The sequence below is a fragment of the Pieris brassicae genome, chromosome 7 (assembly GCF_905147105.1).
Source record: "Pieris brassicae chromosome 7, ilPieBrab1.1, whole genome shotgun sequence".
NCBI classification, from domain to species: domain Eukaryota; kingdom Metazoa; phylum Arthropoda; class Insecta; order Lepidoptera; family Pieridae; genus Pieris; species Pieris brassicae.
In genome coordinates, this window is record NC_059671.1 from 936,072 (window position 1) to 959,430 (window position 23,359).

At 32.6% G+C, this 23,359-nt stretch overlaps 2 protein-coding genes across 2 annotated transcripts in view; both read right to left on the reverse strand.

Annotated features, from left to right (window-relative positions):
• The window catches only part of LOC123711638, a 33,932-nt gene extending 26,133 nt beyond the window's left edge, over window positions 1-7,799 (reverse strand). The window contains exons 1-6 of the mRNA XM_045664285.1: window positions 7,270-7,799; window positions 5,572-5,804; window positions 5,022-5,210; window positions 4,211-4,374; window positions 3,593-3,692; window positions 3,118-3,293 (exon numbers count right to left, since the gene is read on the reverse strand). Of these exons, the coding sequence (XP_045520241.1) occupies window positions 3,118-3,293; window positions 3,593-3,692; window positions 4,211-4,374; window positions 5,022-5,210; window positions 5,572-5,804; window positions 7,270-7,429 (1,022 nt within the window). The 5' untranslated portion in view covers window positions 7,430-7,799. The remainder of the gene's footprint in view (window positions 1-3,117; window positions 3,294-3,592; window positions 3,693-4,210; window positions 4,375-5,021; window positions 5,211-5,571; window positions 5,805-7,269) is intronic.
• Window positions 7,800-9,591: 1,792 nt separating this feature from the next.
• On the reverse strand, window positions 9,592-23,356 carry LOC123711828 (transcription factor 25). Its single transcript, XM_045664654.1, has 13 exons — window positions 23,217-23,356; window positions 22,826-22,960; window positions 22,461-22,598; window positions 21,924-22,117; window positions 21,669-21,742; window positions 20,656-20,764; window positions 19,752-19,824; window positions 19,035-19,145; window positions 16,734-17,055; window positions 13,243-13,387; window positions 11,205-11,346; window positions 10,923-11,036; window positions 9,592-10,633 (listed from the first exon to the last, which is right to left on the reverse strand). The coding sequence occupies exons 2-13, from the start codon at window positions 22,943-22,945 to the stop codon at window positions 10,469-10,471; spliced, it is 1,707 nt and encodes a 568-aa protein (XP_045520610.1). The 5' UTR covers window positions 22,946-22,960; window positions 23,217-23,356; the 3' UTR covers window positions 9,592-10,468.
• Window positions 23,357-23,359: the final 3 nt, after the last annotated feature.

The following is a 23,359-nucleotide window of genomic DNA, read 5'->3' on the forward strand; positions in this document are numbered from 1 at the left end:
GGAATTTAAAGAATGACATTAGCTCATGTTTTGTCACGTCACTACATAATTTCATAAAAATTTTTTGGCGTTAGTCGGTTACGTCTGTCGTAAAGTGATCTTAAGACCGTTTGAACAAAACACGCTTACTTAAAAATTGACAGCTGACAGTTGACACTTGTTTTAGTAAGTGTAGTGAATAAATGGCAATGTTATACACATATGAGGTTAGAAATCGAGACTTAAAGCTCTGACGCCCCTACGCCAAAAACGTATTGGATTTTGACATCCGATATCCATCACTCCAAAGAACACAAAGCAGCCGGCAATGTCAGTTCCCTCAATAAGACACTCCAATCAAAGCACATAAACCACCACCAAGCGATCACTAACCTAGTCATCGTATTGTTGTGTCGGATACACTTCTTCCTAATTACTCTCACATTTCCCACCACATCGTACTGTTCAGCGTGAGTCTCTACCTCATCACCAATATAGCTAGAAAGCGATAAGTGCAACTCATTATGCCATGCTAAAACTAAGAGAATCTAAATTGTGCGTAAATGATACATCCTAAACCGAATTTAACAGTCAGTTAACATTTCGGCTCCAGCGTCAACAAGCTCCCATTCCACGTTTTCTCAACTCGCCGGAGAGCGATCTATTTGTGAAGTGTATGGGGGGGGGGGTTTGTCAATGTACCATGATTTGAAAATGTACTAACAAAAGATCAATGGATAGCAAAGGGATTTCTGTTAATTTTATAAAAAAGATATGCTGTAAATAAATAAATTAAATGTCATAAACAGATCATTAATATGTCAAAATTAGCTCAGACCAATATTAATCAAATTCCGAGGGCTGCGATTGTAAAACAAAAGACGAAAGGGACTACTCCAATCACAGACAAGCAACACATTCCATCATTCCGTTTAAACAATGACAATCAAACGAATCGCGCCAATGTTTAGAACTCTGCATGACCTAGTTTTCTCAGAGAAACTAGCTTTCAATTAATTCCGATAAAAATCACATGGTAACATTAAATGGATTTAGGGTGTGTAATGAAAGCGGGAAATTAAGCACCTAGACCACAAACAAAACATAAAAGTATTTTAATTTAATTAAAAAAATCCCTCCAAACAAATTCTACAATAAAAAACTGTGTATGTTAGTTAGTTAGCAATAGGTTTATTTATCAATACCTATATTGATTCACTTGTCCATATATCACTAAGTAATTTTAGGTAACCTTATAAAGACTGATTTAAATGGAGATGTTTCTCAAGATAAGAGAGAAATTTTAAGAAATTTGTTTAAAAGTGTATTAAATAAAACTTGTAGAAACTTCTACTCCTATTATGCACTGGTTTGAATGAGTTAATTGGTAGTTTATATTCGTTAATATGTATAATTTATTTCAAGTATTGTAAGAAAAAGGAAGACGTTAGAAAAAGGAAGACGATATTAAAAAAAGAAGAGAAAGAGTACGTCAAAAGGGGAAATGTTTAGAGAAGGCCTTTGTCGAAGGACAGAATAACTATCGTAAGTTGTTGACCACAAATTGAAAATACTATATTATGTTAGAAAACTTTTCTTTTGATTCATTTAATATATAGAATTTGCATTTAAGCTATTTAACAATCAGGTTGATTGCCACAACCTTTTATCTAAAATTCTTGTACCCTCAACATACCCCAGGCATCACATGATACCATATGTGCCTCGTTTCCGAAGAACGCGTTTTGCCAAAGCTTACCGATGTTCAGATTAAGCATTCTGATAAACGAGGTAGATCTGGATATCCATAATCTCACACTTTAAAATCGACTTTCCTTTAGTTTTTTTTATAATTTATGAATCTATGTTGTTTTTCTTCTCTTTGTTTATGTATTGCCTATCTTTGTCACATTAAAAATTGTATATTGTGGTTCGTTGACAAATAGAAATGCAACGTCATATTTCCACTAATGAAATGACGTTGCGAGCAGTTTCTTAATAGAAAATATGTTAATACTAAATCCGATAAACGTTATGTGGAAACCGCTTACGCAACCCTTGCTAACACATACCGTCAAACGAAATAGAGCGTTAACATGCGAAGTCCGGATGTTTCTACGAAAGTTTAAAACATTCAGAAACAATTTTTTATAAATGTTAAAATTTTGTAGCATAAATATTATTATACCTCATTGCCAAAACGTTATCTCGTTCAGGCAAGCATTATGGCGTAATAACAACCAGGCAAATTGCAGGAAGTGCGCAACTTCAGGCAATATACGCAAGTAAAACATTTACCTCTAACTAAATGGGCCAATAAAGAAAATTGTATTGAATTTTCGTATTTCGGTAAATTCTTATTTAGTGACGTTTTGAAGCGTTGTATTCATTTTTCAAAACAAAACAAATTATTTCTGATAAGGATACGAATATCAACTGTGCTTGTTTTCAAAGTATTCAAATTTTGCGTCAATTCAGGTCAGACTGTTATCAGTTGCAATATGCGATATTAATTCGTTACGTCAACTTGATAAAAATAATTTCCGGCTCAAACGCATAGATTAATTAAAATCTTTGTAGAATATGAAATTTTGTTTATTTTGTAATTATAACGGTAGGTAATGGCTGGTCAAATAAAAAAGTCAAATTGAATTTTAACCAAATTATTTTCATAACAGCTTAAACATAGTTTGAGAGAAAGAGACGAAAGAGTACAGTGGAGGAAGGTAGTACGTCCTCCGACCTAAAGAGAGGATCTTCAAATCTGACCACGACCAGGCCCGAAGCTTTCAGTCAGATAAATTGCAGTAAATCTGCTTACTTGAAAGCAGCAAAACTTGATGACAAATCAAGTTTTGCTATGACAAAACTCAATTGTGACAGTTATCAACCTTAGCTCACAATGCACAATGATGCGATAGCAATGACAGTTATATCATGTTAGCGGTTACATTCTAGCAATAGCCTTTACACTATAATAATGGCGATTACATTAAAGTAATGGTCTTTGCGTTATAGTAATGGGGTTTACATTACAGTAATAGCGGTTACATTGTAATAATGGTAGTTACAGTATAGTGATTGAGAATATGTGATTATCGAATGGAACAGTGATATATGAAAAGAATAAAAACTCACTTGGTAAATGTAGCATACATGACGTCAACGGGCACTCGGTAAGGCAACGTTAGAAGTGAGACGGCGCGCATACCGCGTTGCTGCATCACCCAATTGACAAGGCCGTTGTTGGCAGAATCTATCGCGTTTTGGAATATCGTCATCACCGTATCTGGCAGGTCGTCAACTAGGGCGTCCTATTGTTAAAAATAGTAAAGATAAATTCAAAACAATAAATCAATGAGAATGCGTCATGGTCCAATCCAATTTCAGATTTACTTAGTTAATTTTAACCCATGTGCTGGATGTAACCTGTAACATGGGTTCAAACAATTTTTATTTTTTATTTTCTCGAGCAATATAGCAAAACACATCGATACAAAATTCAACAGAGAAGAACAATTAAAAAACATATGAAAACAATTATATGAAATATACGTTGGGGAAACTTTCTTAGCAGTAATCAGCTGGTTGAACAACTTTTACTTTTGCTCACCTCTCGATGTGTTTTGCATTCTTCGCAGTCGGGGTCGTATTCGAATGAAGTGTCGTCTAAGACATCTTGTAATTGATACGTTGACTGTACGGCTAGACATCTGTAAGGGAATAATCTATATATATAAAAGAAAGTCGTGCTTATTACACTATCTAACATTTAAGAATGGCTAAGCAGATTTGGCTGAAAGTTTGTGAGGACATAGCTTAGAAGCAGGTGACGGACATAGGATGGTACTTTTTGAAATGAGAATTAAATAAATGGCATTAATATGGAAACACTTATCTAATATCACTACAGTGTAAAGCACTTAAAACGTTGATTTTGTAAACTACGAAAGTTGGCACTTGTATCCGTTAAGGAAGTGTTATTTGAAACGAATTGCTATATTAGAAAATAATATCAGAATATCTTGTGGAGAATCTATGGAAAGATTTACAAATTGAAATATCTTTCAATGTTAACGATCAAATGATAATAGCAATATCTAAATTTAAATTTAAAAACAATGAATTATATAGTATTAATTCAATTCCTACATATTTAGCGTGCTTTCGACTGTCGATTAAACAAAAAATTAAATATATTTTATTCTAATTGCATAGCAAAATAACTTACCGAGTGCATGTAATCATATTATTCCTATGTAAGAATCGCAGTGCATCGTCGAATCCTTGTTTGCACATATTGCTCAGCACCTCTGGCTTAGGAGGAAACAGTATGCGGGCGAAACGGTTCATGTTTTGCTTAGATAGTTCTATACTTGTATTTGCTAAGTTTACCTACAACATACCACAATCTTATATATAATATAGATGCGTTTATAGTCGATTCTTAATATATGAAGTTTAATACACTAGCCTTTGCTTGAAAGCAAATAAAAAAATAATAGCCTTTACATTACAGTAATGGCGTTTACATTGTAGTAATAGCGCTTACATTGTAGAAATGACGTTTACATTGTAGAAACTGCGTTCACATTGTAGAAACGGCGTTTACATTGTAGAAACAGCGTTTACGTTGTAGTAATGGAGTTTACTTTATAGACGTAATGGATGGCATGGTCGAATCTTTGTTTGCGCATATTGCTCAGCACCTCTGCTTTAGAAGGAAACAGTATGCGGTTCATGTTCTCCTTAGATAGTTCTATACCTGTATATGTATCTAAGTTTACCTCCAAAATACCAAAAATTTATACATTATACAGATGCGTTATTAATATAGTTAATACACCGGCATTTACTTAAAAGAAAAATTGTAATGAAGGCCATAAATTACCATAATACAAAAAATTAATTGTATCTTTACACAATGCAGGTACATGTATTAAAATTGTGACAGGCCGGTGCCTAGGACTAGAGAAGCCCTGTGGTACCAGGTCACCAGCCTTCCATATCAGATTTTAATTTAGTTACCAAATAAAACTTACATGAAATAGTTGCGAACTCAAATCTCTCGGACAGATATCACTTTCACCGCAAAATGGGCTAACAGTAATAGTATTTTCGTCCAACACAGGCAAATTGTCACTAAAGCCTCCATCCATGTACCGGTTCCCATGGAACTTTGGCGGAAGCATCCCGGAGAATACTGGCACGAAACATGATGCTAGCAACGCCTACGATTTCAAGTACGTTTAGAACTTTTCATAAAACTGGTGTAAGTATGTTGTGTCGATCAAAAATAATTACTAAAATTCAAATACAACGTGTATGTAAGGCAACATACCCAAGAACTAATAAGAGAATTTAACTTTAGGTATTTGTGTATAACAAACAATTGATATTATATTAACAATGCTTGTCAAAGCAATCTTAAGATCAGTTAACTTTAAAAATAATACACTAACTTTTACTGTAAATACAATTTGGATTTGGTTTCGAAGGGACTGTCTTTATTAGCAGCAGTTGGTGGTAGTTCAGATGCATAAACTTATTGTTTACAATAACTTATAGTTTATTAATATAAGGAAAAATTACCTGCAGTAGGTCTTCCCGTGTCGCAAATTTCGATACTATAACATTCTTCCCATCATACACTCTCGTGAGTGAGATATGAAGTTTCCCACTGACGATTTTGTGAGCGTCAGTAGGTAAGTATCGCTCCATGCTCTCCAGGAGTACATTTTGTATATTAAATGATGGACTGAAAGGCCCGAGGGAGCCAGCCCTCGCTTCACCAACTATCCTTAAGACATCACTTGTAATTTCCCCTATAAAAAAATTATAAATGAAAGAATAATTCTGTCACCCTGTAAGTAAGCAGCATTTATTGGCCTTTCTAAAGTAAAAAACTATCTGTGTGTGTGTATCTTGGAATGGAAGCACATAGCACTTTAGTATATCTTTGGACATGAATTTTAACTATTCACCCTCTAGATATACTATGTACAGGTACGAAAATCAAATAATTATATTTCATAATTAACTGATTTCTACTTGCCACAATACAATGAACACTGATCCCATAGATTTTCAGAAGTGTGATATAGTAAGGGCATGTATATATTTTAATGTAATAATTGGATATTTATATTTATTTCTACTCAATTATAGCCTCTAACATAGTTGCACAAAGTACTTGTCTTTGTACTTCAATCTAAACATATTATTGGTAATCCATGCAAAATAAATTAAGCACAACATCATTTGCAATCAGAGAAATAATATGTTAAAAAAATATTATTACTATTAGTAGTATATTATTAAATAAATAATAATATAATTCAAAATAGGTATATGTAAAATGCTTTCCTCATTGTTAATAGACATAGAAAATAATTTTTTTAACCTAATTTATAAATAAAGGAGGTTTACAATTCTTATATTTTTTTAAATATATATGTTGTGAAACTATAATTTATCTAGTGAAGGTAGCACACACATTATCACCATGTTTAATTATTCTTGTTATCTATATATAATTGTGCAATATGAATATGCAATTGTTTGGAATTGCTATAACATGAATAGCAACTTCAAACATTTTAATAATGCATAAATAAATCTAGCCAATGGTGAAACAACTGTTTATTGGATTCTTATTTCAACTATGTAATTTATTTAAGATTATCATTTAGCAATGAATAGATTTTATATATAATCATTATGAGCAGAAAAAAAATATTTATCTACTTCAGCTTATCAATGATCAAAATTGTTATATTACTAATTAATAATCTAAGAATTAATCTTACCACCAAGGTTTACTTGTTTCTATGGAATGTTAATAAATTGAGGACAAATTTTTAAATTATATTACCTTATTCTTCAGGCTTATATTGTCTATGTTAATAGTTTAAAAATAGGTTCTATTATTTTATGGAGGTCTAATAAAACTAAATAATAGAAAAGTTTAGTTTATAAGAAAGTACAAATTAAGCAACTTATTAAAATAAAATAAATATCCAACTTATAATAACTTTGTACATACACATATTTTTACATTTACTGTTGTGAGTTACTTAAATTTTACCATTTTAGTTTTTATTTTTACAGTAAAAGCAGTATGGGCATCAACACAATGAATACAACTGTTCCAGACAATCTTCTTTTCTTCAAACTTAGTGCTTATTACTACATTTAAATTGATTAGATTATAGCTATAGTCATTCCAGAATATTATTAAGTTAGTATAAAATTATAGTGTACATTATTCAAAACGGTTTTTAATCTCACCTATTGGCAGATCACAGAGCAAACAGCAAGCAGACACTGCTCCAAAAGAAGCACCTGATATATTCCCTAACAGCAAATGCGGTGCATACTTTTTAAGACAAACTGATACTCCAACATGATATATGCCAAGAAAACCACAACCCGCAAACGATAAGTTCATTATTATTTACACATACAATGTTTTCTAACAGATATAACACACGTTATAACACAAAAGATCACTGTAACACTTTCAAGATTGCCAGAATTGTAAAAGCACCGAATAGAAAACACACCAGTGCACAAAACAATTTTGTTTTTTATTGCGCGATAAACACAACCGTCCCCTACAGAGCCGGTATGTAAATACTACTGATAAAAGAAAATATCTCTATAAGTATATGTCCATTAAATTAATCACTTGTTATGACGTATATATTTAAAATTATCCCTACAAATTAGTATGATGTGTTTTTCGCTATTTTAAATTTTGATCTTGCCTTTTTATTTTAGAAATTCTTATTTATTTTTATTTATATATTTACGTCAATCAAATCACAAGTGTCAACATCGATCTCATTTGACATATGAATTATGGATCACAGTTATGGCAATACAGTATCACGCGATAGCACATCCTCTTATATTCTGTCTATTTACGTATGTTTACACCTTGAAAACTATAACGAGTTGCCATTATATTTAAAAAAACTACAACGAGGACTTGACTTCTAGATTTAAAACGGAAAGTTCAGTATGAGTATGGTGCTACTTGTGTATTGGATGGTCAGCAGGTCATTCTTGATTGAGATTAGATGTCGATTAAGTTAAGTAAGTCTCGTAATAAAGCATGACCTAAGATATTCAGAACCTAATTGTTCTAGAGCCACATTCTAACTCCTTCCAGCTACTTTCTAGATAGCAATAAAATATTAATAATAAAGCCACTTTCATTACATACTGTTAAAACAGGCTACACACAATTGTGTTCCTTTTGTTATTATACTCTTAGTCTAAGTTAGTTATTGTTATTTCCTCATCTAAGGCCTCCTTTTGAACTTTCCATATGGATCTGTCTCTCGGCTGATTATTGTCTTCGTAGCGTTCATTTTTAAACCAATATTAGAAGTCGCCTTGTCTAGGGACGAAACCGTTGCTTCTACGTCTTAAAATAGAGATGTCATCCGCAAACCTAACATGACTAAGACGCCGATTATTAATTTTAATACCTTTTTGTGACCAATCTATATTCCTAAATATTATCTTTTCGAAGACGATCACGAAAAGTTTACTCAATAGTGTCGCTCTCTAGTACCCTTTTTATTCGATCACCCCTTTTTTCAAGAGCTATCTATCTATCAAAAGCTTCATTGTAAGCGGCTGATTGAAATGACGGTACTATTCTATGGTTTCTATTTAACCGACAGTACTGAAACTTGATCGAAAGCTCTAGCTTCTATTGGTTGTGAATTGTCAATGAGTTGTGTTATCAGTGTTAATATTATAGAATAAAACAGCATGTACATACTTGCTAAAATATTTTTTATCGAGAAATTATATAATTAAACATTAAAAGGGCAGGGCCTATAATATATATTTTTTTGTAGATTAGCACGATATTGCATATGTATTATGTACACTTCTGCCGTTAGTTAGATATTGAAGTCGAACCGGCGTACCTAATTTAATTATTTCTTAATTTTAGACTTAGGGCACGTTTCGTTCTTTAACTTTAACACACAAAATTGCGTAAGACATTCCGTCAATTTAGGTTGAAACACAGGCCGTTGCAAACGCTTGAGTTCAGCTGGCGTTCATCAGCGACGCCACAATACTATTACTGAATGAATTACCTGTACAGATTCTTCTTTGTATAACGTTACCAGGGTGACTAACTCGTCGCAAGTCACGTACACACTTCATACACCACACCGTAAATACAAAGTACAAAGTTTTTTTCAATGTCATCAACATAATTTGTCTTATCTTAGTTATAAGCCACTTGCACTAGGATTGTTCATGCACATTTAATTGTTATTGATTACAACAACGCAGTCACCGAAGAACAATAACACAAATGAAAATGTAGAATTTTTCGTTGTTGTAACTTCCAATGGGTAAGGCAGACATGTTTTCCTATGGTATATCTTCTCTCAGCGCAGCTCAAGATTAACTTTTTATTGTATTTTCCTTTATTTATTTTATGAGGATTCTATGTTTGAACAGTTTGAGAAATTAAATGTCTAAAAATATTTAACAATTTATTTATTATATAAAAATAACAAGTTTCTTAAGCTACTTGTTTATACAAGTTTACAACACATCATAAGTTTATTTTTCCCTTAGTTATTATTAAATATTAAACAAATTATTATGTCTTTATTATTAAATCAAAATTTGGAATTAATGTTTGTATTTGGCTTGGTATGAGTGAGTTTGGTTTTACAAAATAGCAAAATAATGTTAGTCGAATAAAAATGATTTTATATGTTTGTGAGCAAACTATGTGAGGCAACATGGCCCTCCGATTTTGTGAATTCTTGAAAATGATAATGCCATGAGAATGAAAGTAAAACATTTGGTGACAATCATTATTTTGTATGTATTGAAACTGAAGTTATTAGAATAAATCACCTTATATAATCTTCATGCTGTTGCATACCACAAAGCCCGTTGAATCACAATATATAACATAGCACTAAAGGCGCAAATTTAATTTACGAGAAATAAATAGTTATCGATCATTCAGCCATTATTTATGGTACAGGCAGGTACCTTAGAACAGATTGCTGATGAACTAATTCGTGCTTTTTACCTTAACCATAAATTATAGTACTATAGATAGTAAATACTTTAAGATTTTTATTGTAAAATAAATAAATATGAAAAGAAATACAGTAACTTTTAATTTATTTTATAAAACAATTTAAAATCACAAATTTGGATAGCATACCATAAGACTGGTTAATTGAAGCCATCAGCAAAATTATCCTGCTATTTCATACAATGAAGCAATATATTTAAAAAAATATAAATTATTATGACAGCGAGAATCACTTCATGGAAGAAAAATTCAAACATTACATATTTGGACATCATTCAATAACAAAATTCCCGCCAAAAACTGCATTGATTTTTTATAAATTTATTATGATGGATACAAGTCTTTCAGCCGGAGTACGATTCGTGTATTAATGTTGCCAGTAAAGTCCACAGATTATTAATTTTGCGCATCGTTATCGAAATTTGGACGTATAGTTCTCAGAAGACCCTGAAAAAACTCCATATTACCTTGTCTTTGCAGGGCATAATTATATCGATTGATTGTGTTACTGGGAGGACAGGGATTAGTCCTAAGCGCATATGTTGGTACTTCTGGAACCGCCTTAAATACAAAAATATAGATTAATAAATATATTTCGAGTATTGTTCAAGCTGTCATTGTCATTAATACATTGATGACATTGACATATACAAATATAATTTGATGGTATATCTTAAATACCGTGACATTCGTGAAGAGAACGATTTTTAATAGGAACATAACAATTGTTATTCTTAAAGCATTGTCTCATGTATAAATCGTTTTAAATAATTATGAATGATTTAAAAAATATATATGTACTATTTGTGTGTATGTGTTAATATATATTTTTAATTGATATAAAACTTACCCCTTCTACTATTAGATTAGACATAGGTTTGATAATACATAAGTGCCGTATTATCTCTTCAGGCCATTTTTGGAACAACCGAGATCGGTTTTGAACGTCTGCCATTGTCGATTTCTAAAAAAATATAACCTTATAAATATAATAAAATCATTTATAAATACTGTTTATCAAACTTAAAAATTATTTATTTTTCAGTGTTGCCCACAAAAATAAAAATTAATGCGGTATATTCCACAAATATTAAAATTCTAGACGACTAATAAAGATTAATAAATAAAATACCTCATCAATAATGTTTTTCTGTAATTTTTCTATAACTTCTATTGCGTTAGCGGTGAGCCATTCCAATACGGGCTGTTCTCTCCAGCGTGCCCAAGTGAATTTTATATATAAATTCATTAAATCCTTAAGTGCCTGGGGTGTACTGAAAACAGATTTTTAAACCTTTTAATAGTATGTACTGGCTCCGTACTGTACATTGTATCAGGCAACGCTAGCCGCGCTTAGGGACACAGTGATATATACGACCAAGGGGAGGCGGAATGCGGCTGTCATCAGCGACTCTCGCTCCTCAGTGAATTCGCGGATGGATCCCCTAGTTGCGGATGTTCACGAGAACCTGATCAGGTAATCAGCCTTTAACACTCCTCGCTCCTTAAAAACGTTGTGTAATACAAAACAAAAACTTGGCGATTAAAAAAAGAGTTGCGGAGAGTTAACGTCACCACTGGTAAATATCTAAGCGCAATTGAAACAAAACTAAAAAGAATTATAAAATTTGATTTGTTCTCAAATAATAAAAACAATATATTGTACATTAAGTTTCTCTGAGTACATACATATTGTTACGAGCTAGGGGATCGGATAGAAAATGCCGTAGATTTATTCAAGGGTTTATTTCTTGAAAACGCAATGAGGAATTTATGAGCACAAATTAATTGCAGAGATGCACTAATAACACACAAAAACACACTCACTAATTACTTCACTTATGCACACTTCACACTGTACTTTATCACTTGTATTCACTTTATTGCTTCGGTGTTCCTCTCGTGTTATCGCATTCCAAACTAAAGGCGACTAGTCGCGTTTCGGCTCGCTTATATATCCCTGGGAATAATTCTAAACAATATTCGAGATCTCTCTAGGCGGGCTTGCTACTGAGTAGCGATTGCACAATTCTAGAACGTCCGCACTCTTTATCTCTTTCGCACGTTGCTCCGTCCTTGTCGTACGGCGTTCTAGAGTGCTCAGTCTAGTTTCGAGAAAGTTCTGATCTTCTCTCTCTCTCGTATCATTTCGTCCTTGTCTCACACCTAGAAAGTTCGGTCTAGAATATTCCTTCATCAAAGGGGTATACCTAGGCCTGAAAACGCCTGAAAACGGGTCTCCTGAAAACTGCACCACTCTACTACACATGTTCTGAAACTGACTGAAAAAAGGTTTCAGCTTCCTGAAAACTAGGGTAACATTATGGAAATTACAATTTCCTAATATGTGATTGACCCTCTCCTGAAACGGTCAGAAATCATATTACAGCCTGCTGAAAAGTTCTCTAACTAGTGGAAAAATCTAGAAACATGGCAGTCGACCCGTCTTCGTAACAATATGTACGATACATACATCTAGCTTACGCATATAAACAAAAAACACGTCCAATTATTAACTTCTTTCTTTCATAGTCCTTTAAACATTTCTTAACATGTGTCGAATAAAGTATTGTCTTTAATTAACATAGCTTTTACACATTTAACAAAATAAAACCCCAAGACAAACAATCCGCGAAAATAGACACCGTTATTTTTGCAAAAACCCGTCATCTTTTAATCGATACCAACTTCGGGGTAATAAATACAGATAACACAACTTGCTCAACAGCTCTGATACTCTTTGACATTCAACACCTTTTGTCTTCAGTCACCGTGACCACGCACGCTGTAAAGCATGCGAAACGTCGGAAAAATTTAATATTATGTAAAATAATTATAAGTTTATAATAATACATAGCTTCATTCCGATAAAAAAGTGTTTTCTTTAAATGTGTAGAATAAATAAGAGTGTAACTGCGATGGTTTTAGCAACATATTTATGAAGGTTTCAATTACAGAAGCCCAATTTAATCGCTTAATTATTGTAAATCGCAAGTGAAAATTGAATTATGCAGGATTTTGCCAGTAAACGATTAATAACAGGCAGTTCTAACACTGTCTTTCAGGCAACCTAAAAATGGTACCAACGTGGAAACAAGAATATTACATAATTTAACTAAAGTATTAAATAATAATAACAAAAAAAAAACAACAAATACGACCAAAAATACCTGAGAGATGCGAATTCATTGAAGAATTTACATTTACGTATCTCCTCGGCCACGGCTTGGTTGCAGGCCTCAATCAGTTTTATAAGCACATATGGGAACCTTAACAGTGTCTTCTGTAATCTATTATTTGCTTCTTCAGGTGTTACTGAAAACAGTTACAACTAATTAAAGGTTCATCCTTAAACCTAATCTGGGGTCGTTAAATTAACCACCATTTTTAAGTGAATCAATTTTATTTTATTTTTTGTTACAATTCAATTAAATAAGTGAACATATATGCATCAAATTACAAGCTACCAAGCGCACTGACTACGACCACCCGGTTACCTGCGCGCACGCACACATACGCACGGAACAAGCAAAACCAGTTTTATTGTAAGTAACGATAAAAAGATGTCGATGTAAACTTTCGATAAAAAAACATAACATATACATGCTACATAATAATTAATTAATATGAATAATTCTTAGTCAAAATCGGAACTTCAATTAACATTTTATAATTTTAATAAGGCCAGTAGATAAAAAAAATACTTCAATTGTTGTTTATATATTTAAAGGATTTCTTCGGTATGTATGACCGCGTCTTTGCTTTTTACCTTAATATTGTTACGAGCTAGGGGATCGGATAGAAAATGCCGTAGATTTCTTCAAGGGTTTATTTCTTGAAAAATCAATCAGGAATTTATGAGCACAATTTAATTGCAGAAATGCACTTATAACACACAAAAACACAGTCACTAATTATTTCACTTATGCACACTTCACACTGTACTTTATCACTTGTATTCACTTTATTGCTTCGGTGTTCCTCTCGTGTTATCGCATTCCAAACTAAAGGCGACTAGTCGCGTTTCGGCTCGCTTTTATATCCCTGGTAATAATTCTAAACAATATTCGAGAACTTTCTAGGCGGGCTTGCTACTGAGTAGCGATTGAACAATTCTAGAACGTCCGCACTCTTTGTCTCTTTCGCACATTGCTCCGTCCTTGTCGTACGGCGTTCTAGAGTGCTCAGTCTAGTTTCGAGAAAGTTCTGATCTCCTCTCTCTCTCTCTCGTATCATTTCGTCCTTGTCTCACACCTAGAAAGTTTGGTCTAGAATATTCCTTCATCAAAGGGGTATACCTAGGCCTGAAAACGCCTGAAAACTGCACCAATCGACTACACATGTTCTGAAACTGACTGAAAAAAGGTTTCAGCTTCCTGAAAACTAGGGTAACATTATGGAAATTACAATTTTCTAATATGTGATTGACCCTCTCCTGAAACGGTCAGAAATCATATTACAGCCTGCTGAAAAGTTCTCTAACTAGTGGAAAAATCTAGAAACATTGAAGTCGACCCGTCTTCGTAACAATATAATACATCGAAATTATTTTGTAACATGCATAAAATAACAGATAACAACTAATATCAGATAATCAGAAATATTATATTCATAAATATATTTCAAATTGCAAACACTCAAAGTCAGGCCAACAACCAGTTTTACCCCAAGGCCTTAGAAGTTTTATATAAGTAACTATGTATAGCTTAGAGCGTCAATATAAAAAAAATTGAAGATTGAAATTTACTACCAGTTCCGAAATCCCCTCTTAACGATTAAATCCTCCTTTTAACTGTCAAGTTTTTGTAAACGCCACGCCCTACGTGAATTACATTGAAACAAAATTGCATATACAGTAAATACGCACTTAGAATCAGCGGGCAGAAGTTTACATTAAAGTGAGTACAAATTGACGTTACAAAACTTCTCATAATATCTTAATATGAGGGAGAGAGAGAAACCATGTACGAACCGTGCCTCGTACGAACGTATGTACGTTTCGGGTTTAACACAATACAATTTATGAAGACATTGTCCACCTTACCAAAGAGGGTAAGGTTTAAAATATTAAGTTGTTGTTTGTTTAATGTTTAATTTTGTCTTTCTATTAATGTACCTAATTGACTTATGTTTTCAGTTTGGTTCATTTTGTTTAACAGTGGAATCTGCTTCCTTTTATAATCTTAATATATATAAATTACGCGTCACGTTATAGAGCTACATATATATATATATATATAATTCTAATGTACGTGTGTATATCACTGAACTCTTCTTAAACGGCTAGACCGACTACAATTTTTTTTATGCGTTTGGGGTTTGCCCTGGATGATTTGAATTCACATCAGCCCGGCAAGTGAATATCGAATGAATATATAATCAATACATAGAATTGTACTCATAATAAGTATAAAAGTCAATATGTATATTGTAAGTTTAATATCCTAATCGTTTAATAGTATCATTCAGGGCAACGTATGTCGGGTCAGCTAGTATGTATATGACGGCGCCACTATCAGTGTTTTGTAAAACTGATGGCGCCACTACCAATGTTTTGTAAAACTGATGGCGCCACTATCAATGTTTTGTAAAACTGATGGCGCCACTATCAATGTTTTGTAAAACTGATGGCGCCACTATCAATGTTTTGTAAAACTGATGGCGCCACTATCAATGTTTTGTAAAACTGATGGCGCCACTACCAATGTTTTGTAAAACTGATGGCGCCACTATCAATGTTTTGTAAAACTGATGGCGCCACTATCAGTGTTTTGTAAAACTGATGGCGCCACTACCAATGTTTTGTAAAACTGATGGCGCCACTATCAGTGTTTTGTAAAACTGATGGCGCCACTACCAATGTTTTGTAAAACTGATGGCGCCACTATCAATGTTTTGTAAAACTGATGGCGCCACTATCAATGTTTTGTAAAACTGATGGCGCCACTATCAATGTTTTGTAAAACTGATGGCGCCACTATCAATGTTTTGTAAAACTGATGGCGCCACTATCAATGTTTTGTAAAACTGATGGCGCCACTATCAATGTTTTGTAAAACTGATGGCGCCACTATCAATGTTTTGTAAAACTGATGGCGCCACTATCAATGTTTTGTAAAACTGATGGCGCCACTATCAATGTTTTGTAAAACTGATGGCGCCACTACCAATGTTTTGTAAAACTGATGGCGCCACTATCAATGTTTTGTAAAACTGATGGCGCCACTATCAATGTTTTGTAAAACTGATGGCGCCACTACCAATGTTTTGTAAAACAACGTGCAACGGGCGATTAGTCGAACGATCGTACGATGTGTCACTCGATCCCCAATACAGAACCAATATAAAGCAGCGCGCGCGCACAACTCAGGCAGTCGTTCATCGTCCATTGCCCGGTGCACACGTTACGTAATTACCGAGTAGCCTTCGAAATATTTACCTATTGACTTTGTTTATTGAAATCGTATTGAATTAAGAGACTGAAATTGGAATAAATCAAGTTATTGGGAGAATTCTTTGTTTTTGTTATCTTAACAATGTCGGGGCCTGACGCTACATATATATAAGATGACTTATAAAAAATAAAACTCCCACACACTACCAATACACACAATTATTATCTTGTATCAGTAAAACAGAAAATGCTTAACTCAATATTTACCTTTCCTATTCTTCGCCTTCGAAAGATGATAACAACACATCGCCTGCGAATACTGAAGATTGAACATGAACTCTCCATCCCGATTCCGGTTCCAATAATCGACCGAGTCGTATAACCATTTATGCTCCCGTGATCTTAATGCAAACGTGTCGATAATGAAGATAACGGCTAACGGGTCGTTGGGGTCCAAATTTAGGAGGGCTTTAACGACCTCCAACGCCGTTCTGTGACAGGCGCGATTCGATAACAGGTGAGCGAATTTTAACAGGGCCACGTGGAAAGCCCGGTTTTCCAGGTACCTGTACTCTAGACGGCTCCTTCGCTGAAAGTATGAAAGTATGTTATAGAAACCTTTTAGCGTCGTTGTGATTTGAAGGTAAAACGTAAACGAACGAAAAAAGACAGACACATAAGTTCATAGGATTTAACGTGGGAGAAAATGAGATAGCAAGCATTATTACACTGTGTATATACACGGTGTATGTGATCATTTTCTGATCGGCAACATGATGAGTAAAAAAAATTACAGATTAATTTAATTCAATTGTAAATCTTCGACTTTCAAACTTTCTTTTAGTTTTCAACAAAATAATTAATAAACTTAAAAATTAAAATTACATTTGTCTATCTGTAGGTTAGGTATCATCTGTAGGTTTTCTACGACGTATAAAAGTGTTTTTATTTATTTAACTATATACAATGGCGACAGCTTTATCGCCTACTAATAGAAAAACAAATATATATATGTCGGAGAAACACCTTCCCCAGTGACGTCGTCAACAGTGGTTGCAGATTTGGTGGGCGTCATGAGGGTAAAGCGCGAGCACAGAACACGACGATTATAGTTTTCACAATATTTTATTTACACTGATGATACACTGATATTTTATGGTAGTTATTTAATAATAAATTATAAGTTTTAAGACCGAGCAGTGAGTTCAATGCACCAATCTAGCGACAAAAACTCAGGGATCCAACTCGATCCGTCTCCACTTCAAAAAGGCCCCGTAACAACCAACGGACTGGCCTATATATAGATGGCGCTTCGACCACACTCGAGCAAAATGCTCTGCTCTCATTGGTCGTTTGTTTAATAACGATTACAATCTTATAAATTAGAAAAACGTAACTAATTTTAACTAAAATCACTAATTTGTTAACAGAAATGTTTTAGGTTTTATAATATCGTAAAATCTCGTATTAAGTTAAATTAAGATTAATGCAACGTGTTTAAATGATAAAGAGAATTTAATGTGTTATTGTACAATCAACAAGCAACTCGTTGAATGGCTTCCTCCGACATATATATGTTGGAGCAATAGTTAAATTTAATTAGCGTTAATTTGTACTGACAAATATTTATATTAACAAAAAAAATAAACCACTAGTACTAAAAGTTTTGAACTAATTTGACTTTTATGTTATGAAGTTATAATGACAACATGACATTAACGCCTTTGCTCCGACATAAATAATAATGACTGAAGACTATGACTACAGACTATCGAATAGTCTGTTAGTTTGTAGATCTAGTAATATTGGCAAATCGAATGAGCCACAAGTATTAACAGTTATAAACTGACGACTGTTAATTTACGAGCTTTATGACATATATTATACATATATTTTCGAATATAAATAAATCCGTCGATGAGGTGAAATTATTGATATAGATACCGGCAAACATCTTGAACAAATGTCCTTGCCTACGCAGAAGCGACTTTTAGGTATCACTAGGGGGCGCTGGAGCGCGGCGGCACCCCCACTCCCTTGTTTAATGCTCAAGAAGTTTGTCGGTATCTGTAGCTGAAATAAAAGTTCTGCGGAAGATTCTGGCTCGACGAAGAGGGAAAATGGATTCTCCATTCTCCAGGAAAAGAGAAGATTGAGGGATTGGTAGGCTAACCCAACATTATTGGTAAAGCAAGGCATATTATTTTGAATGGGAGAAAATCGGAGTATTTATCTAAAATTAATGCTCCTTTCCAAGTCCTGAAGAAGGAATTCGAGCTCCAAGTGCTCAATTGGCAAATGGTAGCTCACGATCGGAAAAGGTTCTCGTTGGTCTTCGTTCACTTATTTCGGAGGCAAAAGCTGATGACATCAATATATAGAATTGTACTTATAATAAGTATAAAAGTCAATACGTATATTGTAAGTTTTGACTAGTCATAGTAACCGCTTTATAAATACCATTGCAATATAATAACTCTTTCTAAACGCTAAACTAAGTTTATATCTATATTACGAAATATTTTTGTAGAAATTAGTATATTTAAATAGAGCAAATAAACCACTCACCCCAGTAAGAGAAAAGCACGGATGTGCAACAAATTGCATATATGCTATGGTCTGCTCTATAATTTCATTCGCTCTTGTATTTTCCTCTACCATAAAATATCTGTCCGCTATCTATAATTAAACATACAAATTATCAAAACCTTGAATTTATCTGTATCGTATTTTTTTTTGTATAGCGAGCTTCTACAATGAATTCTATAATTAAAATTAAATTAAATGACGTATTGCCTACACAGACTATTAAAAAAAATGATCACAGAAATCAATGTTTAAATTAGGAGTCAAATGTCAAGTTTCCATCAGCAAATCTATAGTATCTATGGCATTTAAAATTGTATGTAATCTGTGGCCGCTTGCCGAGTTCGTATGAACCGTAAGAAAAAATCACTTTACATATTAATAATTGTGTACAAACACAATTTATAAGATAAAGTATATGAATCTTTATAATTGTTCCAACAATTATATGAACTGCTACAGTACAAAACTAGTTAATTAACATCGAATGGTCAAAAATATAAGTGGTATTTTGATAAGTTTTAGTATAGACACTTCAGACACCTTTTGGCAATATCAATTATACTTTCAAAAGACGATTTAATTAAAAATCTCCAAGTGTAATTTACATAATGTGATAAAAAATCTATGACACGAAAAAAATTTGTTTCGCCGTGAATCAAATCCCAATTCTAAGCCCCAATGTGTATATAAATTTACCTCCAACAATGCTTCCACGTGCATTTCATTAAACAAAAAATCTACTTGTGCCATTCCTCCGACCGTCTGTGCACTGCAAATTAAAATATGTCTGATAAATAGTGTGTTTAATATTTTTAATAATCACGCATTATACATGTCGCAGTAAAGTAGTTAAATGAGAGAGTTAATTGAATCTCTAGACAGTTGATAAAAGACGATATTCAATCAAGTCGCTAGCATTTTGATTTAAATAAAGCAGCGTCGAAAACGTTTAATTACAACGATTAACAATGTAAAACAAGACCCCGCCATGATTATATCATTTGTTATTGTTATTTTGGTGTGATGATGAAGAACTGAGTGCTTAGATATTCCGTGTTTTGCTTTATTGTAAATGGTAAAGTTAGGTTACGTTAGTCTTGTGGCCTAGGAACCTTTAGGAAACACGTTCAACGTTTCGATCACTGACGGAACTTTAGCGACTTGATTGAATATCGATTTAACATTTTACATATATTTAATATGATAATATATATATATATATATATGTAGCAATCGAATCCTGGATTAATCTGAACCGAAGAAAACAGATTTCTTGATCTTTGATTAAAATAATGTTATGATTTATATATTTTTTAATTACCACAAGCTGCCTTAATATTTTTAATTAGTCTACCTTTTTAGTAGCTACATACCAACGTATCGGATATTTTACTATGCAACCCCATTGAGACTGTTTGCTTTTCCGAAATAAACACCTAAGTTCTAAATAAACACATTTTTTCTCTCTCCATAAAAACCTTCAGAATTCAACGGATAGAAACAAATGCTCGAATTGGTCCAGCCGTCTTAGAGTTTTGCGCTTAGCAATATATTTTGCATTATTTATATATATATATATATATATATAAGTAGTACATACGCTTTAATTGTATCTAAGAACACTTGGTGTAAAGTTCTATATTCCTTATTGTGGTCAAACACAAAATATGTGACATCCTTATCAGAGTTATTTATTGACATCGATAAACCTGGAAGTAAATATTACATTACTTAAAGTACTGCAGTATTCAATTAAATTAATGAATTTTTCGGTTGTCGGTAACATTGGTATCCCCCTAACACAAGGCAGGTAAATCACTATATGTATATGGTATCGCATACACGATAATAAAAATAATAATGAAAAATTACAAACTGGAATAAGCTTTGTAATCATTATACATATTATTTATTAATTTAAAATATTGATTATTTAAAGATAAACAGTCTCATTACAAATTTCATTTCATTAAAACATTTTATCGACAGTTTACATCAACATCTTTTTATCGACACTCGCATAGAACAAAATCTGGACTCGTTCGTTCCGTGCGTATGTGTCCTTGCGCGCAGATATGTAGTAGTGCGTACACAAGTGTGACTTATTGTTAGATGCCCGTATCGTATCCGTATCCGTAATGGTCATTATTTCTTCTACAACATAGGCCAAACACCTAATAAATTTAGTAAGTTAATATAATAATATAAGAAATTTTACTACAGATACCCACAATAACCAAGCTGGAGCTAAGTCTGAAGAATCCTTAAATCATAATTTATTTTAAAAACCATCATGTGAGCAAAGATAAGTACCATTACTGACAATTGTTAAATAAAAAATTAAATTTTCACCTAATATAAGTAGTGTGTAAAGGACACGGAAATATCCTGAACAATTTAGTTTCTATTCTGTGCAAAAAACATTTAAAACAGTATATGTCAAATTGATAAAATCCTAATTTGGTTTTTTAAATTGTCTATGCTTTTTCTAGAATTTCTATACTCTGCCAATTGGCAGTATAATTGTACTGATTAATTAATTATAATGATTTGATAAATTTGGTTAGACCTATCTAAAATGATATTTGTGTTGGTTGTAAATATCAAACTCACCGTGTTTGGTAAAGGCATACATATTCTGGGTCACAATATTTTTCTGGTATTTCATTTTTCGTAGTCTTTGTCGTCTGAAATTTCATGCAACTATTAGACTTGCTAGACTCATAATATCAGCAATCGAGAGAGTATTTTGTTCAAAATAGAGCTGCAATAGCTTAGCTAATTTATTAATTTTAATTCTCGAATACTTATAGATCACTTGCATGACAAGTTTTAAGACAATAAACCACTATACCTGAAAAAAATTACCTAATTTCATCTTCATCATCTTCGGGCCCAAAAATCCGGACCATTTCATTGTTAGAATCTAAATTTTTTTGCTGCACAGAAAACAACATATTCTCTTCCTCCAATCTCTTGTCTTTTTTTTGTGATTCTTGTTGTGGTTTTGGTTCACCAAGTAGTGCATTTACTTCCCTAACTGACTTGTCTATTTCATCCAACTGAAAATTTTAAAAGGTTTGTAAGAAAAAGAGGTTTGTACAAGCTGTTTCAAATAAAAAAGATTGTTACTTCAAAAATCAGCAGAGATAAATGCAGAATACTATATTTTATCTTCCAGCTAAAAAGTCATATACATATAAAGTTATATACATAAACTAATCTTAGATAATCCAGCATTTAGTTAATATATTTATATACAGTGCAAATGTATGGAAAGTGTATGAGTCAACTTAATGGTTAACCAATGTTATAATTGTGTATAATGGGGCAGTGTATGCTATAAATACATTACTGAATAGTTAATATATGAGTGGTATAAAATATAAACAAATAATACTTTACATCAAATGTATTCGATTTTCCTTTTTTATTTTTTCTGTTGTTTCTTTTCTTCTTTTTATCTACACTAAGACATTCTGGTTCTTCAGTCTCAATCATTTTCTCTTCTACTTCAGGATCTGGTGCTGAATCTAACTCAAGCTAAAACAAAGGTAGTAATTATTCTAAAAAAAGCTAATATGTTAATAATTTTAGTTCAGCATTAGTTTTAAAGGATAACAATATTAAATTACCTACCAATATATATTATTTTTGAGAAAATAATCAGTTTGATAACAATGCAGTTATGTGATCCCAAGACCTGAATATGTTTGCTCATGGAAGATTATATCATTCTTTTAAAAAATAACACTGCCTTTCATACTTACAGCAGCATAAGTTCCACCTTGTTTTTTAGCATATAAAGGAACAAAGTCATCGTCATCACTTTCATCAGGAGGTGGAAGAGCTGTACTTCCTAAAAGTTTTCTCATATGGCGAGTAGACATTTTAAACAATTATTTCTGAAAAAAACAATATATTATTATCCTATTGATATATTTTACAGTTTTAAAAACCGATTTTATAAATATATCATAATGTTCAAATAATTACATTTATTCAATACTTAAATCTAATATAAATAAACTCTAAACCTTGAGTAGTACAATATTTTTTTGGCAGTTCAGTTTTAGAATTGCAGGAGATAGGTTAGATTACTTTCCTTTTACGTTACATTTGTTTATGTATCATAGTTTATTCTATTTAAAGGTTACTTACCATTAATAAATATTACCAGAATTATTTTTTATTAATATGCCAAAAATTGCTATTTTTGTTATAACTATCAACGCACGCAATGTTAAGATTTATAAAGATCTGTCGGTAGTCTGACTTCAGAGCAGCTGAAAGCAGTCAGTTTT

What these genes read in the sequence shown, in the direction of transcription:
- LOC123711828 (XM_045664654.1), bottom strand. Translation starts at nt 22,945, where the DNA reads ATGTCTACTCGCCATATGAGAAAACTTTTAGGAAGTACAGCTCTTCCA. An exon ending in ACGTGGAAGCATTGTTGGAG is followed by an intron (nt 19,146 to 19,751) that starts GTAAATTTATAT and finishes GTTTAATTATAG; the next exon opens with ATAGCGGACAGATATTTTAT. An exon ending in AGAAAAACATTATTGATGAG is followed by an intron (nt 11,037 to 11,204) that starts GTATTTTATTTA and finishes ATATTTTTTTAG; the next exon opens with AAATCGACAATGGCAGACGT.